The following is a 20,233-nucleotide window of genomic DNA, read 5'->3' on the forward strand; positions in this document are numbered from 1 at the left end:
GAAGGCGACTACAGCCGGCCAGCCAAGGATAGTCAGACTCACACCCAGGCCCCCCGGCACCCTGTTCCAGTGGACACCTGTGACACCTGTGATCGCCGAACGAAGCCTCAACACCGTCACATAGATACAGTGGAGATACTGTTGTGAGAGCAGAGTCTGCATCACAGGGCACGCAAACATCAGCCCGGCCACCGGGAAACCCCACCAGGTGGGGGCCACGGGGTTTGAAATAAACCTGATCCGGATGCTGCAAGGAGAGGAGAGAGGCATGAGAGCGGGGAGGGGTCCCCCAGGCCACTCCTTCTCCTGCCGCCCTCCCCTCCCACCCTTAGCCTCCACTCTCCCAGGCAGGGGCTGCTGGCCCTCCACACCCCCACCCAGACCACCCCCACACCCCGGCTCAGCCCTATGCCACCTTAAGACCATGACCCCCCCATCTTCTGTCCCTTCTGCCCTCACCTCTTTTCCCACCTGCCATGGCGCTGCGGCCCACTGCTTCTATCACTCTCTCCCTGCGAGCCTGCCTGCCTGCCTTTCTTGCCTCTTGGACCACGTGGCAGGAAGAAATGCCACATGTCCATAGCTTTGACTTTCCTGCACCTTCTCCTTGGCTGCTGAAGGCTCTAGAACCTACCACACGACCCCACAGACTCTCCCCCTCAAATCCAGCCTTTCCAACATCAGTGGCCCCCGGTGCTGCTGGTGACCTTCTCCAGGGCGCTAATCTACCTCTTGTCCCCTGGCCCTCTGCACCTCTTGTCTCTAACCTTCTCACTGCCCCCACTCCCCACCCCACTCAGTAGCCGCCCCGCTCGTGTCTTACCACTTAACCGCCCATTGAGAACTCCCTGACAACCACGGACTTCCCTCCAAACACTTGCTCTCTTCTTTTTCTTCTGGCTTTCCGAGCCTGATCCTGCCCCGCTGAGCCCTGACTCCCATCCACCTGCTCAGCAACACGCTCCTTCATTGCCACCCTTTCTGGACCATCAAGATCTTCATCCCTGCTGGCGGCTCTGTACCTTCACTCACCGGCATGACCAAGTCTCTTCCATGTTGGGACAAACCTCCCCTCGACCTCATGGAGCTACCTCCCGAGGTGTAGACAGGCCTCTCCTTTTGCTGCGTGTTGACTGTGTCTCCCCCCAAAAAAGATGTTCCGGTCCTAACCTCCGGTACCTGCGAATTCGACCTTATTCAAAAATAAGGTCTCTACGGATGTAATCAAGTTAGAATGAGGTCATACTGGAGTCGGGTGGGCTCTAATCCAGGGACCGGTGTCTTTATAAGAGAAGGAGAAGGGGATTTGCACACAGAGACCCACGGATGTGAGTGCACACACAGATATGTGCACATGCACGTGTACACACACACACACACACACACACACACACTGGGGAGAATGCTGGAGGCCGACATGGGAGTGATGTGTCTACAAGCGGAGGCCAAGGATTGCCAGCAACCACAAGAAGCTAGGAGGCACAGTACAGATTCTCATTCAGAACCTCTAGGAGGGGCCAACCCTGCCAACATCTTGATTTCAGACTTCTGGCCTCCAGAACTGTGAGACGGTAAGTTCCTGTTGTTTTAAGGCCCCTCCCCACCTAGTTTGTGGCAATTTGTCCCAGCAGCCATAGGAAATGAATGTGTTTTCCTTATGGGAACTTTCTAGACCTCCCTAGCCCCTGCTCTCCAAGGCAGACCCACTGCTCTAGGTCCTTCCCCTCGTTCTCAGCCTCTATTCTCGGCACTAACAAACCCCACGTTGTCTCCCTCAGGCTCTATTTCACCGGCCAACCTGCTGCACTGGAGGCCATGCTTTCTGCCAGAAGCATTCTCTGTGCTCTGCTCCACGACTGGCTCTTTCCCCAGCTCTCGCCCTTCCAAGCCAGCCTTCTGCTCACCCCTTACCTGTCACAGTTCCCTAGGGCTCTGTCTGGGGCCACCGACATGAGTTCTCTGGGAGAGCCCAGCCACAGATACTTGACCCTGGGCCTCTACCTGATGGCTCTGAAACTGTGGTCTCCAGCTAGCTGGGAATGTCCCCCTGGGACAATGTCCCCCAGCACCTTGACTCCAACGTAGCCAAGACTCAACTCACCACCTTGCCTGGTGCCCAGCCCCCTCCTCCTGCTGCATTCATCATCTCAGAGAAAGATCCGACAGCCAGGTGGCCCACGACCCCTCCCTCTCCCTGGCACACACCCAATTCCCCAGCAGCTCCTGAATCGTATCTCATTCCTGGCCTGGACTCTCCTCTGACCTGGTTGGCCCACCTCCATCCCACCACCTGGACCTACATCCCCTGACAGAGGGGTCCTTCTGAAATGCAAACCAGATGCCCCTCCCCCGGCTTCAAATCTTCCAAGGATTTCCTTGGCTCTCCCTCTCTCTCCCTCCCTCGGGTCACCCTTTCCTCCAGAAATACCCGGAGTTCTTGAGTCATGTCGGCGGAGGCCTTTGTGACTCTGCATGCGCTGAACTTTCTCCTCCTTCCTCATCTAGTCGACCAACACCTGACTGTCCTTCTCACCTTGCTGACCTCTCCTGGAAGCAAGTGCACCCGCTGTTGCTCCTTCCCAGCCTGGCCTCCTTGTCCCTCCTAGGGATTTCCAGACACCCGAGTCTACCTCTGTCTGCACAGTGCTCTAATGGATTCCCACATTGGTCTTCCACTGTGTGTTTTTTTTTTTTATTTTTTTTAACGTTTTTTTATTTATTTTTGAGACAGAGAGAGACAGAGCATGAACGGGGGAGGGGCAGAGAGAGAGGGAGACACAGAATCGGAAGCAGGCTCCAGGCTCCGAGCCATCAGCCCAGAGCCCGACGCGGGGCTCGAACTCACGGACCGTGAGATCGTGACCTGAGCTGAAGTCGGACGCTTAACCGACTGAGCCACCCAGGCGCCCCCACCGTGTTTTCTTGATCTCTGCATCCCTAGTATCTAGCGTCATTCTGGTACACTGGGGGCTCAACAGCTGTTTTTTGAATGAGAATACACGGATGCACACGTGGAGGGACAAGGTGTTGGGGGGCTCAGCGGCCGGGGTAGCCCTCCTTCTTACCCCCCGATTTGAGAGCTTTCCCTGGTCCAGGCCACTCATGGGACAGACGACAGAGCCTATCAACTGGCAAGAACCCCCTGGCTGGAGTTCAGGGGGTTGAAGAGAGGATGTTTGTCCATCTGCCCACCAGGGTGCCTGGCATATAGCACGTGCCCGATGAAGATGAGCTGGATGTGAATTGGGGAAACTCTGGCACAGGGGTATTGTCACTTGCCAAAGGCCACACAGCAAGTGGGGAGAGCCCCTTCGGTCCCGGTCTGGGATCTTTCCCATGGTGTCCCTCTGCGCTCAGACCTCAGGGACGCCAGCCGGCGCCCCTTACCCAGGAGGGTGGCAGCAAGAGTGAGTGTGGTCAGACCTGAGCAGCTGCGGATTGACGAAGGAGAGCAGGTCCTGGGTCAACTTGAAGCAGATGCTCGTGAAGATGCCCAAACCACAGGTGGCCAGCACGGCCCGCGGGAAGGATGACTCCCGGGGCCTGGGCCGGCCCCCCGAGCAGCACCACATCCTCACCGGACACACTCTTCCCAGATGCCACCGCGGCCCTGTGTCTGGTCCAGGGAGGAAGGAGCAGTGGGTAGGAAGGGTCACATGTGCCCCACGAGACAAGCACCAGTGGGGCCTGGCGAGGAGCAGGGGGTGCCCGGACCTGCTTTCTTGGCTCTTAGGACTGGCAGAGGGACAGACAACATGACCTTCCGGGTGAGAACTCCCCAAGTGACTCTGTCTGCCGGCGTATGAGGCTATGTCACGGGCTGCCTTAACCACTACCCCCAAGGACTACAACTCAAGCAATTTCCAGCCCTCTCCCTGCCTCCACAGCACGGCTCCAGGGAGGATGCCGACAGGGAAGGGAGACAAGGGGAGAGATGGCGAGTGACCTGGTCACTGAAGAGCTGGGCAGGGAGGGGGTAAAGGTGGCATGGAGGGGAAGAGAGGGGGTGCAGCATGCAGACTGGGGGGCCCGTATGTCTTCTCCGAGGCCCCGAACTAAGGAAGCCGAGACACCACAGACTAAGTCCAAGTCCCTGGCTCCTCCACCAGCCAGCTGCCAATCAGGGGCTCTGGGCTGAAAAGGCACGGAGGTCCTGGGTCCCCAATTATGGGGGGGAGGGAAGGGGGTTCAGTCCTGGGGTCAGAAACGGGTAGGGAAGGAGGACTCGGAGCTCTAGCTCTCTTGGTTGGGCGGGTGGCCAGACAGGTCCCTGGGTCTTTGATGGGAAACTGCCAGTGGGAAGGCCCTTCAGTCCAAGGATCATCTTCTTCGGTCCCTTCCTCCAGACAGGAGGAGGCGGGATTGAGAAGAGGGGCTGGCCTCAACCTTCTTCCCCTGACCCTTCCCCTTCTGAGGGAAGTCCCCGGAAAACACCTTTCAGGACGGGCACGATAGCACAGCGGTGAGAGCAGCGGGTCCGGACACCGGTGGGTTCCAGCCCCGCCACCACCAAGTCGGGGACCTTGCGGGCCCTGTTAGGCCCTCGCTCCTCAGCGTCCACTTGTAACACGGAAACAATAGAACCCACACGGCAGGGCTGTTAGAGATTGAGTGAATCTACGTGTTTAGGGCCACGTAGCGACAGACGAAGTGCTACGCAAGTGTCAGCTATTCCCTGGAATTAGAAGAGCTGGGGAGAGCTGGCCCCACTCAGGCCCGGGCGTCCCCCCTCAGGACCGCCCGCACCTGCTTTTCTCCCCACCCCCACCCCTGCGATCGGCCTCAGGGCTACCCGCCTCCCCCGCAGGAGACTTGGGATGTGGGAACCCAGGGAGGGCCTCACCGCGCTGCCTGCTTCTGCTGCTTCTTCCATGCCTCCGTCAGCCTGTCCACCACCACCTGCCAGCGGTCCTCCTCGGTCAGGGTCCAGAGGTCCTGCTCCTCCAGGGGGCGCCGGTAGCCAAGGATGGCCGTCCTGGGGCGGGCAGCAAGCCCACGCGGGGTCAGAGCTCAGCAGCCTAGAGCTAGGGACCGGGGTCTCCAGAGCCCCCAGAGTCTCCCTGAAGGGCTATGGCCACGGGCCACAGTGAACAGCCTGGAGGTCACTGCCTCCCATCCCAAGTTCCTATCCCTACCCACCCCGTCTCCGCCTCTTCCCCAGATGCCATGTTGACCCTCGCGCCTTGGTGATGAAATTCACACGGACTGTGGCCCCGGGGGGAGGACAAGTGCGGGTGGATGGAGTCCCAGACCCAGGTGCCTCCTCAGTGTGGTGTGGTTAATGAGCTGTCACCCAGGTCACAGACACAATTATCCTGCTCAAGCCACACTGAGGGGCCGCCAAGGAAATGACAAGCTGTAAGCTTATCCCAGATGGAAGAGCTCGGAAGTAATTACAGTTTCCCTCTAGCTCCCGGGGCCTGTTCCTGTGAACAGGCCCAGATGCAGGGCTGGGATGGGAGCTGGGCCAGCTGGACCTCTACACTCAGCCCCCAGTCCAAATGGTCCAAATGGTCCAAATGGACAGGTTTCCTCACCCTCGCCTGCCCCGAATGCCCTCTGGGGTCAGGGTTTGGGGCAGGGAAACAAGCCGGCTCAACTTGTGGCCCGCTCCCCTTCCTCCCCACCTCCCCTCTCCTCCTCCCTCTGGCCCAGCACGGAGGGAGAGCGGACTCACTTTGTGAACCACCAGAAAGACAGGCAGGAGAAGAAGCCAGCGCTGACCTCTGGGGAGGGGTTCTAGAAGATGAGAGGGTAGGAGAGGAAGACTCTGGCGTGCCCACCACCCTCCCGAAGCGGAGCAGAGGGAGCAGGGGCCCTCGTTCCTTCCTGGAGGGAAGGACGACATGGGGATGGAAGGAACTGGAAGGGACGGGAGCTGCTGGTAAGGGCTGGGCTGAGGAGTGGGCTGTGGAAACCCCACGGCCACCCAGCCTCCATAGCAGACTCACAGGGTCGACATTCTTTGGGGAGAAAAATGGCGGCTGCTCCCTGAAGCAGGACAGGATGAGAGCGAAAAGCACCAGGGCGAAGTAGATGTAGAAGGTGGCGAAGCGGAAGGGGTCTGAGGTCTTGCCCTGCAGGGGAGAGTGGGGAGGGACGTCAGACACAGGCAACCCTGGACCTGCAGTCCTGCCCCCCACGGGGTCCTTTGGGGTGCCAGGCTCCCTCGGGGTGGGATGCAGGACCCAGAAGGTTCCGAGAGATGGGGCGAGGTCACGAGGGGCCGCTGTTCGGTGAGGGCTCGCCAAGCACCCCACCGAAGTCACCTTGTCTGACCCTCCCCACAGGGTAGGAAATCTCGGGATATCCAGTTTGCAATCGAGGAAATGATCGCGAAGCAACTGGCCCAGGATCACAGAGAGGGCGAGTAGAATGTTCTGAGCCTGCACTTTCACTACCACGTTCGACTGCCCCCCACCCTGGAAACGGAGGAATCTTGCACCCCACCACCGCAGGAAAGGTCAAGACGAAGACCAGAGAAGTGAGGGGGATGGGAAGAAAAGGGGAGAGCAGGACAACAGGACTTCCTGGTAGGACAGACTACCCGTGCGCGTCCGCACACACGTGTCCAATACGCAGACGCTGACAGGCCCCTGGCAGACCCTGCACGTGGCGGTGCCCGTGGTGGCGGCAGAACGGCCCCCTGTATCCGGTGAACGCCCCACAATGGCCGTGTCCCGCCTCGTTCCCTTGTGTGACACCAGCCCTCTCCCCCGGCTCCCTGGTCTGCTTCCCAGCACAGATACAGCAAGTAGGGGACAACGTAGAAAGGACTGAACAGCAGGGGAGGTCCTGGGAGCAGGGGAGGGGCAGCTTGGGACCCGGCGGTGACCTTGAGCCCCGAGGCCATCCCCTAGATAGGGCTGCACCTGGCAGGTTCCCCTTTTGCCCCTTACCTTTGCCACGGCCGACAGGATCTTGGAGCGGAAGGGGACAATGGCACAGACCATGCACGGGAACCAGAAGATGATGAGGACTCCTGGGGACTGTACCCCCTGCAGCCGCTCATGCTGGATTAGCAGAGTGGCCAGCAGCTGTGCCGAGGGGGCAAGGAAGGCTGGGCCGGAGTACACAGATATCTGGACCTTCTCTGTCCTCCCCACCCCACATGGCCAGATGTTTTGGGGGGGTCACTCCTTCCTCTTCCCACTGCTAAGGTGTCCGGCCCTCTCCAAGGAGCCCATGGCTCCCCTATCACGGTCCCACAACTCACTGGAGACCCTCCCCCATCAACTTCCAGGGCCCCGCACTGACCACGGTGACCCCCACCAGCAACGGGGTGACAAAGAAGATGGGGGCGGGGGCCCAGCCGTGGACCGGGCCATGGAAGGCGTAGAAGAGGTCAGCCCAGGAGATGCACCACAGCAGGACGCCCAAGGCCTACAAACAGGGCACAGGGTGGAAACCTCACCTTCAAAAGTAGGGACGGTTCCCACCGGAGGATGTCCTTTTTTTTCAATCTTTTTTTTTATGTTTATTTTTTGTTTTTGAGAGGGAGACAGAGGCAGAGAGCACACACAAGCAGGGGAGGGGCAGAGAGTGAGAAAGGGAGATACAGAACCTGAAGCAGGCTCCAGGCTCTGAGCTGTCAGCATAGAGCCCGATGCGGGGCTCGAACCCACGGACTGTGAGTTCATGACCAGAGCCGAAGTCTGGCACTTAACTGGCTAAGCCACCCAGGCGCCCCTGGAGGATGTCCTTTTATCCTACCCAGGGTCTGGCCCCGGAGGCTAGGTGGTGCACTGGCCAGAAGCGCCCCGGGGGCGGGGAGAGTGTTGCCAGAGAACTTTCTTGAACTTTCGCAAGCAGGGACTATCTCATTTGACCGCAGACTCAGCTGGCAGGCTGTCGTGGCCTGAGCTGCGGGGCAGGTGTAGCTGGGAAAGCGTTCAGCCACCGAGGGTGGGGGATGGGAGGGGGGGGGGGAGAATCGTGATGAGCAGAACCTTCCGGGTCCCAGCCCCACCCGCGAGAGATCCCTGACCCCCTGACCGTCTTGAGCCTGGAGAGGTGGGAGAGGATAACATAGCCTCGGTGATGGTGCCGCAGATAGAAGAGGTAGCAGGGCAGGGAGGCCTACAGGTAGATGCAGGGGACCCAGGCCAGCACGGAGTTCTGGAAACAGGGAGTGAGGTCCGGGTCGTCGGTGTGCACAGACAGATTGGCGTCCTGGGGGCAGAGGGAACAATTCGGTGCTGTGGCAGCCTGCCGCAGAACGGGGCTCCCCCTGGAGGAAGGTGGCTGGGCCAGAGAGGCACTCCACCTGCTCCGGGCGTCAGAGGGCACGTGGAGATGACACGAGGTCGGCGAGCAAGCGAGCAAGCGCTGGGAGGAGTGTGCGCTCTCCCGGGAGGCCATGGTAGCCCCTCTTTTCTCATTTCCCTCTCTCTCTAATTGAGGTATCGTTAAAGCACGATAAAGTGTGCCCGTGCAAAGTGCACAACCCGGTGGGCTTGGTTGTCATACACACCAGCAAAACCACTGCCGCGGGAAAGATACAGGGTATTTCCGTCATTCCACAACCTCCCTTGGGCCCCTCTGCAGCCCATCCCTCGCAGGCAACCACTGCTCTCCTTTCCACCATTCTAGATTTCCACTCTTCTAAAAAAAAAAAAAAATCAGTGTTTTATTTTTTATTCATTTTTGAGAGACAGAGAGACAGAGCGTGAGCGGGGGAGGGGCAGAGAGTGAAGGAGACACAGAATCCGAAGCAGGCTCCAGGCTCTGAGCTGTCAGCACAGAGCCCGAGGCGGGGCTCGAACTCACGAACCTCGAGATCATGACCTGAGCCACTGAGTCACCCAGGCGCTCCATGTGTTTTATTTTATCAACGCGATATATGCGCATGGTTGAAGAGCCCACTTCCTCTCCATGCCTCTCCCAGGGAAGGGACTGGGAGCTTCTCTGAGATTAATTTGCTTCTCCTTTGGATTCAGGAAAGTGATCCATCACCCCACCTACCTCACTGACTGGGTAGGCTCAAAGGAGCAAGGGAATGAAGAGAGACCTTTGTACGTTACAAAGCCTGGGTGACCAACCATCCCCATTTGGGACTGCCCCGGTCCTAGCACTAGAAGTCTGGTATTGGTGGGGAGCCACTGACTCACGACAAGACCGGGTCCAGTCTTTGAATACAACTCCACCCACCAAGCTTTTTGGAAAGAGGTGGGGGAATACATTCAAACACGTATTTTAGTGAGACTGTTTCTTCCAAGGCCACAAATGAACTGATCTTCCAACCTCCACAAAGCATTAGATGTTCTTTCCAGAAAGCTCAGAAAATATAAGCAGGTAACAAAAAGACCAAAAAACCAAAAACCAAAAAACCCATCCCCAATCTCATCCATCTAGAGACAACTGCTAACACCAGAGGATATAAAACTCCTTACTTCCCAACTGGCCATTTAAATAATGATCATTTTTATTTTTGTCCAAGTTATACTTTCACACAACTTTTTTTTTAAAGAGCTGTCAACACAGAGCCCAACGGCGGGGCTTGAACTCATGAACTTCGAGATCATGACCTGAGCGCAAGTTGGATGCTTAGTGGACTGAGCCACACAAGTGCCTCCCTAGTTCCATTTTCTAGGGGCAAATACGTTCAAATATGCTAACTTCTATCTACTTCTACATGTTAAAGCAATTTGTTCTTACCTTTATTGTTCGATTTATTATTATTTGATAATGAGGCTGCACCTGTCTTGTCCTTCCCATTTGAGTGTCCTCACCCTTCCAGTATAGAATGGCTTTTGCCATACAAATATTCAGAGTTTACACTTACTTGACTCTGTCAAGGTCCACTACAGTGGGCTCTATGTTTTTCAAGCTGTGTGATGTTGAGCAACATGCTTAACCTTTGCCTCTCTGGGCCTTGGTTTCTTTGAAGGTAATGTTGGGGATAACATCTCCCCAACCCCCTCCCCTCTGGCTCCTCAGCTGTCATACTAGTCCAGGCCCTCACTTCCCCCCTGAGTAATTTCCATAAGGTTCTGATCTTTTCCCTTCCATCCCCTAGGTGCCCAGATCCCTGCCCAGACAGACCTCTCCCTTCCTCCCTGGTCTTTCCTTCTAAGTCTCCTGGCCGGTTCCCTCTCTTGGCATGGCAGTGTCCCGGGGGCCCATCCAGCTCCTTCTACACACCAGTGACTCTCCTTACCTTCTCCTTGCCTTCTCTGCTCTTTTTGTTTTTTTAATGTTTATTTTTGAGCGCAAGCGGGGAAGGGGCAGAGAGAGAGAGGAAGACACAGAATCCAAAGCAGGATCCTCACTCTGAGCCGTCAGCACAGAGCCCAATGCGGGGTTCGAACCCATGAACTGCGAGATCATGACCTGAGCCAAAGTCAGTCGCTTAACCGCCTGAGCCACCCAGGCGCCCCATCTTCCTTTTCTTTATAGCACCTGTCACCTTCTAACATGCTATATAAGTCACTGGCTTATTGTGTTTTCTCTCATCTTTTCCTGCTGGGGTGCCATTTTTATTTCATTTATTGATGTGTTTTAAGTACTTAGAACAATGCCAAGCACATAGCGGGGGTGGCGGGGAATGTGGTTACATAACTTAAATGAAATATTTGTTAAATAAATGAATGAATAAAATAATTTTATACTTTCCCCTTAAACCTTCAGCGGTGCCCTAAAGCCTAGAAGACAAAGTCCAAGCATATTACTACAGCATTCGAAATTTCCAGCTGGTCCTGAATCATCTGATCCTGGGAACTGAACTATCCACATGCTTGAGTTCTCCCATCTTTTTAAAAAAATTTTTTTAAATGTTTATTTATTTTTGAGAAAGAGAGAGAGAGACACACACAGTGCGAGTGGGGGGAGGGGCAGAGAGAGAGGGAGACCCAGAATCCAAAGCAGGCTCCAGGCTGTCAACCCAGAGCCCGACGCGGGGCTCGAACTCACGAACTGCGAGATCATGACGCTTAACCAGTGGAGCCACCCAGGCGCCCCAGTTGCGTTCTCCCATCTTAAAATACTCACGGAGTGGTTTGCACACCCTGCCTCCCTTTCCTCAGCTTCTACTCTTTACTTCCATCTGGGTCAGCCCTCTGCCCTCTGATGCCCCTGCCCCAGAGCTCTTCCTGAAATGCGGCTTTGTGCCCCCTTGCTTCAGGGCCATGAACCTACATTGCCTCCTGCTGCTCATGGGGCGCCCACGCACCCTGCAGCCCTCTCTTCCCCGCTGCCCCTTTCCCCTGCTGCTAGCTCACTTCGTTCTAAATGTGCTCTGAGGGTCCCACCGCTACGCTTTTGCTCAACCTGCTTTCTGTCTCTTCCACCCTCCACCCGGTGGGCCCGGCTTGGGAGCCACGTCTCCCACCGTGAATACCACTCCCCCCCCCCCCCCCCCCCCCCCGCCTCTGAAGTCAGCACCTCATGAGGGATCCGCCTTTCTAGAGCATCCGTTTTCTCGCTTGATGATGCTGTGTTGAGGGTATGCTCTGAGTCGCGCCCTGGGCTGGGTGCACCCGTGGCAGACGTGTCCCTGCCTTTGGGGAGCATGAGGTCCAGGGGCATGCTGCTTTGGGGTATTAGATTCACACCCTGGTGGGCAAAGTGTATACCACATACAGCTTGTAGTCTAGGGCCCTGCATTCAGTGAGCTCAGGACCCACAAGGACTAAGGACTCCTGCTGAGCACCTGGCATGCTGGCCCAGGGCTCGGTGCCGCGTCAGAGCTGGGTACACCCCTAGGCCTAGTCGAGGCACCCCAGGGGGAGGGCAAGCAGACACAATTAATCCAGCCCTTTGCCCTTTTTAAAACACTTCTTATGGGGCGTCTGGGTGGCTCGGTCAGCTAAGTGTCCGACTTCGGCTCAGGTCATGATCTCACGGCTCGTGGGTTTGAGCCCCGCGTCAGGCTCTGTGCTGGCAGCTCGGAGCCTGGAGCCTGCTTCGGATTCTGTGTCTCCCTCTGTCTCTGCCCCTTTCCTGCTCATTCTCTCTCTCTCTCTCTCTCAAAAATAAATAAATATAAAAATAAATAAATAAACAAAATGCTTCCTGTTCAACTTCCAGAACACTGGCTATTATAAACTTACAGAAAAGCGCACACGTTTTAGGCATACCCTTCAGTGAATTCTCACACACTGAACATACTTGTGTAACCAGCACCCGAATCGTCGCTGGGAGCAACGAGACATTGCTGGGACCTAGACACCCCCTCCTCGTGCCCCCTCCCAGCCACTACTGACCACAGAGGAACGCTATCCTGACTTCTAACCATGTGGATTACCTTTTGCCCATCTGGCCACTTCCCCTAAAGGAAATATACAAGTATGTGTCTTTCACGTCTGGCTTCTTTCACACAACTCTGTGTTTGTGGGGGTCATCCTCGGGGTTGAGTGTGAGTAGGGATTCTCCCTCCTCGTTTCTAAGTGGTGGCCCTTGAACGAAGGGACCTTCTGGGTGGTGGCACATCGCATGAATGGACCCATGTATGTATCCATTCTATTGTCAGCGGCAGCCCCACCCTATTTTAAATTTAGCAAGCCCATTAAACCCACCCACTTCCTCACGATCCAGCAGGCCTGCCCAAGGCCATCCATAACTCAGACCTTCAGGTCTCCAGACCTCACTGGGCCCAGCCTGAGCCTCACCTCCTGCAGGAAGCCTTCCTGGGACACCCCAGCCTCTGCCAGGGCTTTCTTTTGCTTTATCCTGGGTGGTTTGGGCAGCCAGGTAAGTGACTGTCACCTGAGAGTGATAAAGGCCCTCTCTGTGGCATTTTGTTACAGCACTTACATGGTCATTACCTGGCCGTCATTTCAGAACACTTCCAGAAGTAGAGAAGTGGAACGGTATTAGGTCCAGCTCACGAAAGAGAAAGCAGGCTCCACCCAGTCGGGCCACAGGTCAGAGGACCTGGCCGCAGAGAGCTGGGACAGGCACCCAGGCCTTGTCACAGCAAGCCTGGGTTTCTCCTGACCCCCGCCACCTGCACCTGCACACATATCCCATCTGCTGCAGCAACGTGCGCCCTGGAGGGCAGACGCCCGGCTCCCCGCCCCTCCAGCCCCCTGCACAGGGCTGGGTACACAGGAGCAGCCCGGATACGGTGTGGGTGCTGATGACAAGGGAGTGTGTATGTAGCAGGGATGGAGCCCGAGTTCGAAGGCCATGATGGGGAATCACTGTATGAACGTGCAAGTCGGGGGCACGGCTTTTTAAGGCAGGTGGGGAGTGGCCACAAAGCCTGATGCAGAAGGCCCAGTACGAGTTGCCACTCCCGAGCCACGGAAGCGGGGACAAGTTCCTTCACCTTCTGAAGCTCCGTCTCCAACGTGAGTACCGGGGTGGGGGTGGGGGGTGGGGTGGGGATGCCTGCATCTCAGGCAGCTCCCCACAGGGAGAGAATGAACAACAGATCACCCCGCGTCTCACAGGACAGCACTCAGGGAGACAGGGGCCAGAGCAAGAGGCTGCTGGGACTTTGTTTTGGTTTCACACACAGGCTGCGCTGTGGCAACAATCAAGAGATCTTGGGGGTGTGAAACCTCAGATGGCTGCTTGGACCGACGGGGAGATCCAGCCTAGGCTCCTTTACCTTGGCCACCTTGGCAGAGCCTTCTGCAGGGGCGGTGGGCACCCGCCCATGCCTGTGCCCCTAGATTATTCACCCCAGAGCCCTTGCTGGGACATCGAGGGGACAGATCATACACAATGCGTCCAGAACCGAACTCCTGCCCACCCCCACCTCCCTTGGCCCGTCCTATTTTCCCCAGCCACTGGAACACACGCTCCATGAGGACCAGGGTGTTCACCACAGGGCCCCAGAACAGTGGTCGGCACGGGAGAGGACACTCATAATGCATTTGGTGAACAAAAGAATGAATGAATGGAGAAAGGAATGAAGGGGGCCCTCTGAAGCCCGGTTTCTGCAGCTGAGTGCCCAGGGGTACAGTATGCTCTCTCTCTGACAGCAAGACCACAGCCCTTGGCACCCAAGGGGGGTCTCTGATCCAAACAGAGTGCAAAGGACAAGGTTGGTGGAGGTCATTCCTGGACCCCATGACGCTCCCTACAATTCTGCTGGGCAGGGTGAATGATCCCCTCTGAAACCACGAGCATTCAAAAGAGAAGAGCTGGGTTGGGCTGGACTGGCAACCCGGCCCACAGCCCGCCCACCCCCCACCCCCATACAGTTTCCACAGGCGACAACAGCTTCCTTAATAATGCGATTCAACAGCTGCACGGGACTGATAAGGTCTGGCGCCCAATGGACCGCACGGAGGAGGGCCCCTCCGTGGGCACGGAGGCTGAAATCCCTAGAGACCCAAGCAGGAGACAGGTGGGTGGGAGGATGGCCCTGGCTGGGTCACAGCTCTGTCAGGGACTTCCCAGCACCCTCCCAACCCCCCCTACCCTTCCCACCCCCCCACCATCCAGCCCCATCCCCACCCCCGCCAGGGCCCCAGGCTTGTGGACAGCCTCTGCTCAGTGGGAAGAGTAATTACTTCCTTAATCCTGTGCAGGAGGGAGAAGGGAGGAGAAGCGATCAACTGACAAGTTCATTTATCTCAGCAGAAATGGAGGTGCCGAAAGGCCAAGGGCCTGCTCTGATCCCTGATCCCCGATCCCCATTCAAGCTCACTGCCCTACTGTGGCTGCAACAGCAGCCTTTGCAAGGGCCTGGGGGTGGGGACAAAGCCCTCTGTGCTGGGCCAGCCTGTGGCTCACGGGCCTGCTGGCCCAGATGCTGAAGGGGGGGCCTGCCAACCACCAAGGACTCTGGTTATTTGAGCACCTCTGTGCTCTAGGATTATCATCTTACGTCCACAATAGCTGAGACCCATGGCTGGCTGGGCAGTGAACGCCCCAGATCCCATGGGTTAGCACCAGGACTGGGACCCCGGGCAGTCTAGCTCCAGAGTCCCCGTCCCTGTTCTACTGCACTTCCTCTAGGACTCCAGCATGACCTCCCACAGGTGTCCAGATCACCTGAAATGTTAAAAATCTCCTTTCGGCCAACGCAACCCCCTCTCGAATCACCTTCTGGCTGCGGTTCTGGGAGCCGCTAGACTAGAAACCTGAATACCCAGTAAGAAGGAGAGATCTGACCCAAGGGTACCACCCCCATTACGACCTCCTGCACCTACCATGGGAAACAGAAACAGCTCCAGGTGGGGAGGGGAGAGGCCTGGCCACCCAGGAGTGGCATACCTGAGTGCCCCCCCCCCCACTCTGAGTGATCCCTAATGTTTAGAGGGCTCTAATCATGGCCATGGCCCTGAGCCTCAGAATTAGCCTCCCGGAATCGGTGTGGGGAAACTGTACCTGAAGGGGGCCCCCCCGGAGTCCACCTAAGCTCAGCTGGAGCCCAGAGAGGGTGAGCGGTTTGCCAAAAGTCACACAGCTAGTGAGTGACTGAATGGAACTAGCTGGATGGGAGAAGACACAGGGAGCCTCCGCAGGATGAGGGCTTTGCCTCTGCCGAGGGTGGGCAGACAACCAAGGGAACACAAAGGTGCTGGTGCCTGACCAGTGGCAGACCCGTGGGTCTCTAGCAAGAGCTGCTGCTAGGTAAGCTCCATGTCCGAAGTGGAGAGAGAGCCAGGGAAAGAGAGGTCTGGACGTGTCAGAGGAGGAACCCGTGAATCTTCCACTGGCCACATCTTCCTTCTTCCTAGTTGGTCACAGAATTTCAGAGTAGGACTCCTTCCTTGACTTGAATCCTCTCTTCAGCATCCATACCAAGTGGTCACTAACCATATGCTTGCACACCCTCAGTGATGGGGAGCTCACTACTTCTCAGGCAATTGGTGCCACCTTTGGACAGTCCTCATGGTCAAGACCTTCCGATATCTAAGCCAACATCAGCCTCCCAAGAGCTTCCTGGGGGCACCAGATAGAGACTAATTCTGCCAACCGGTCAAGATCTCCTGGGGCACCGTGTCCTTTGTTCACACTTGAGGGCTCCCCTGACTCCGTTGTTCATAACAGAAAACAATCCTCCAGGTGGTAGGCAATGGGGCAGCAAAGGAACACTACCACCTCTTTATTCTAGAAGCATCTTTGGCCTCATTAGTGCTGGGCACTTTGGTCATGGTTCGCTCATTTGGAAATTTATGTCTATAACGATTCCCAAGGAACCCTCGGAGGTGCTAGTGATCTACCCCAAAGCAGTAGAGGTGAGAGAGAGAAAGTCAAAGAGAAATCACTCACTCCGTGCTTTCTGTGTGCGAGCGCCCGGGTGTGTGTGCACAAGTCCAGGGGCTCATGGATGCCCTCTGGCTTGTCTGGGGCTGAGGCAGACAGATTTAAGCCACAAAACCCCCAGCAAAGAGCTGACATAGAGGCCCCTGGCCCAGTGGCCCCGTCAGCCCCTCTCTCATAGGTCTTCCCAGACCTGCCTCCCTCTTCGAACCTCATTTCTCACTTCCCTCTCTTTTCCAGGACTATCAGGACCCTGTCACCCACAGAAAGTTTTGTCGTTCTTGGAATGGTTTCCCATTCCCTGCTCATGTGATCACAACAGTCTTAGGTGGTTAGGAGATGAGTTATTCTATGTCACAGATGAGTAAGGGAGGCTGTGCGGGTAAGCTAGTGAGAAGGCACAGAGATTAAGTGGGCGGACAGGCCTGAACCATGGGGGCGGAGGGGAGGGCCCAACCCCCACCTTTTCAGTCCTGGCTCGGGCCCTTCGCATGCTACCCTGAACTACTTTCCACAAGGTGGGTCACCCGCAGGCCCCTGAGATAAAAGCTTCTGGGCAGCATACCCGAATAACGCGCAATACACATGAGATGCAAACTAGCCCACCTTGAAGGTCACCCACAACTCCCGGGCCTCTGGGGTAACTGAACTGGCCCTGGGGATATAGCTCCAGCCTCCTGGCCTCGGGTCCTCCCTTGTCTCAGCTCAGAGGAGGAGCCGGAAGGCCCCCTGCTTTCTCCCCACCCCGCCCCGTCACCAACCACGCTGGGTCCAGCCTGGCACAACTTCAGGAGCGAGGAGGTGATGTGGAAGACGGTAGCCATTTAGACTGGAATGAGGAAAAGGAGTGAGTTCCCTGTCCTCTGAGGGACCCAAGCAGAGACTGCCACAAGGGATTCATCCCTTGGACCTAATACAGATAAGCTGACTCCTGTGGATCCTGAGGTCTCAGAGGAAGTACACTGAGTTCACGAGCAGCAAGAAGGCCAGGGACAAGGAGCCTAGAAGCCCAAGGACGCACAGTCAGGCGATGGCAAGGCTGGACCCATGTCTCAGGGGCCCTGCTTCCCAGTCCAGCGCTCTGCAACTTACTGTTGCGTGACCTTGACAAGTCCATTGCCTCCCTGGCCCTCAGTTTCCCAAGCTCTGCGATAAGGCGCTGGGCTAGCTGCTTCAAGCCCCCGAGGTCTGTCTGTGCAACGTCTGGGATTCTACAATGTCACAGAAAGGTGCAAAGGATCTCTAAGCTTCGAGGAAGAAGGGAGTCGTGAGTTCCTCACCTCCACGTCCTCAGTCTGACTCTGTCCAGTCCTAACCTTCTGTCTGCCGTTAACAGTCTGCCCGGGCACGGGGAGCCCTTGCACTTGAGGCATGGGTACGTCTGCCCCTTTGATTTGTGCAAGTCCCCTGCCCGGCCATCTCAGCCCCCGTGATCCTGCCATGGCCATGCCAGCTGAGTCAAACAAAGTACGCTCATCAACCAAAGGGACAACCTCTGGACTTGGGGACAAATGAGTAGTCCAAGCTGGACGATGGATGTGGGTCCCTATGCGGGTGGGCAAGAAAGCTGTACCACCTTTGATTAATGACCCTTTAGTGATCCAGAGGGAGAAAGAGATCTCCAAAGATACGCTTTTATAGGTACTCCATTGTATAGGTCCCTAGTTTCAAAAATCCATGCACCACCCCTTAGTTCATGCCAAACACAGCCCAAGAACAGAGTCTTCACCATATACACGCTGTATGTACACACACGTGCCCACGCACCCACACAAGAACACATCCGCGGATAACACGCACTGGGCACGCACACATCAGGCATATAGGTACAAACACCCGACGTGGGGAAGAGATTTAGAGATCGAAAATCAGGGGCCTTGGATTCGAGGCCAGCCTACACTGGGCATGCCTGCATAACCATGGACAAGACCCTCGAACCTGAGACTGTCTGTAAAACGGAGCAACACCACCACCTGCCCCCAGAGCTGCAGTGAAGACCAAAGGAGCTGGTGTGGGTAGGTCTTGAAAGCTGTAAAAAAAAGCTCCTGGGCTGTCTACACTTAAACCTGAACTATGCTAGGGAACTAGAATCAGCAGCCCGAAAAGCACCTGATGTTTTCGAAAAGGATTTGGCATATGAGTCAAAAGGCTTGCTTTTCTAACCCAGCTCTGTTTTCTTGTAACCGGGGGACTTTGAGCAAGTCCCTCCCTCTCTCCCAGCCTCCCTTCCCCCCCCCCCCCCCCCCGTAAAAGGAGAGGATTGGAGAGGGACTCCCTACTTCCTAGTGGCTCTCAACACCAGAGAAAAGAAGGTGGCTGGAGCCCTTTCCAAGAAGAGCAAAGCCAGCTTCCGTAAAGCACCTGGTTGAACAGGTGTTCTGGATGCCCCCGCGGCCGCTGGAAGGGGTCGGGGCAGGCGTAGAGCTGGGCAACTGAGCCCTAGTTCGCGTGGGGGCACCTTCTGATTCCTGCCTCGCTTTCCCGGGCTCTTCCGTGCGTCCCGGGACAGCCGGACAGGTCCCCGTGCGTCCCGGGCAGGGATCCGGCTGGGGGTGGGGGGTGGCACGGCCAGACCCCCTCCCGGCGATGCCTCCTCCCCAGGGCCCTCTCAGGAGCTCGCGGATGCGCGCCCTCGGTCCCGGGACACCTCCTTACCCAGAACTTGGAGCCGCACAGGGCGTCCATGGGGTCGAGGCTCCTCGGCCAGGAGGCGAAGGCGGGTAGCCTGCCCAAGCGGGACCCCCGCAGCGCCCCGAGCCGCCTCCGCCCCCGCCCCTCCCCGCGCTCCGCCCCCTCCCGACCCTATCCTCAGCCCTTTGGGTCGAATGTCTAGTGGCCGAGAACTGCGACAGAGCCTCCCTGAGACTGCGGCTCCTGGAGGAACTTTGAGACAGGGGTGGCGGGCCACTGACACAGCGACAACTCCTTCAAGTGGCCGGTGGGCCGTGCTGGAGAGATGCCCCTCCAGGTACTGAGGCTGAGAGGGCTGGCGCAGGGGTCTGTTTCCAAGGGGCGCACCCCTGCTTCCACCCGGCGCAAGTCTGCCGGCCCAGGAGTCATGGAGACGTGGAAAGTGACTTAGCAAGACTCCCTCCGTGAATACATCCTTGATGAGGTCGCGTTCAACTGTGGGTCTCAGTCTTCTTATCCGTGAAATGGGAATGCTTAGTAGTCAGCCAATCAGGAAGTTGACCTCTCCGCCCCAGGCCCACAGGTTACCTGGGAACCGGCAGAAACCGGTGGTGCTCCCAGGTGCGGTGTACCCAAGGAGAGGGGGTGGGGAGGGGTCCTAGCGTCATCCAGATGGTGGCTTCCCATGGCCCTCTTAAATGGCTGCCTTGCTGAGGTTCTGTGGCTCCCGGATCTGGTGCCTGCTGCCTCCACTTTTGCTTCTGAGAAACAGGGATAATCCTAGCTGGGAGGGTTACTCTGAGGGTTAAATGGCAACAGCAGGTAAAGCATCAAGCGCCTTGCCTGGCGCTCTTGGTGGGCATCCAATAGGTGTTGATTTCCTCCGCTCCAGCCTGGGCAGGGTGGGAGATGGGCAGGTGAAGCCCCAGAAGGAGCCCCCACATGCCCACACTCCCGAGGCTGCGTCTTCACATTCCCCAACTGTAAAACCCGTTTGGGCTCAGTGGCCTTCTCCTGCTTGCCCAGTTTGGCCATGTTAGGTTCCCTCCGGCCTTCTATCGCTCACTCCCCCAGCGGGATCACAGAAGCCACTTCTCCACTCCTTCTTGGGGCTGAGAAGGAATCCCTCCACCCGCCCCCGCGCCACCTCTCCCCTGCCTTCACCTCCCCAACCCTGTGGTCTTGGCCCCTCTCTGCGGGGTCTGCCCGGGGTTCACCCTGGTGATCCCTTTCCTGGTGCTTGTTCTTAAGTGGTGTTTTCCTCCTTGGGTGCCTAGCTGCAGGCGTGGGGTAGGGGGCGGCAAGATAACACAGGGGCAGCCAGCCACCGCCTGTCCTTCTGGGCAGGCAGGAAGTGACCAGAAGGAAGTCTATGCCCTGAGCTATCAGAACAGAGATCTGAGTTGCGCTGGGCAGAGCAGGGTGGACAAGGCTCCCC

General features: G+C 57.1%; 1 protein-coding gene across 1 annotated transcript in view; it reads right to left on the minus strand.

The window, feature by feature from the left end:
• ABCC3 (ATP binding cassette subfamily C member 3) overlaps positions 1–8,361 on the minus strand; it is a 32,923-nt gene extending 24,562 nt beyond the window's left edge. The window contains 9 exon segments of the mRNA XM_042965451.1: positions 78–247; positions 3,424–3,557; positions 3,559–3,616; positions 4,844–4,975; positions 5,678–5,739; positions 5,952–6,077; positions 6,900–7,037; positions 7,258–7,383; positions 7,996–8,361. Coding sequence (XP_042821385.1) covers positions 78–247; positions 3,424–3,557; positions 3,559–3,616; positions 4,844–4,975; positions 5,678–5,739; positions 5,952–6,077; positions 6,900–7,037; positions 7,258–7,383; positions 7,996–8,361 — 1,312 coding nt within the window.
• Positions 8,362–20,233: the final 11,872 nt, after the last annotated feature.

This window comes from Panthera tigris, chromosome E1 (genome assembly GCF_018350195.1).
Source record: "Panthera tigris isolate Pti1 chromosome E1, P.tigris_Pti1_mat1.1, whole genome shotgun sequence".
NCBI classification, from domain to species: Eukaryota; Metazoa; Chordata; class Mammalia; order Carnivora; family Felidae; genus Panthera; species Panthera tigris.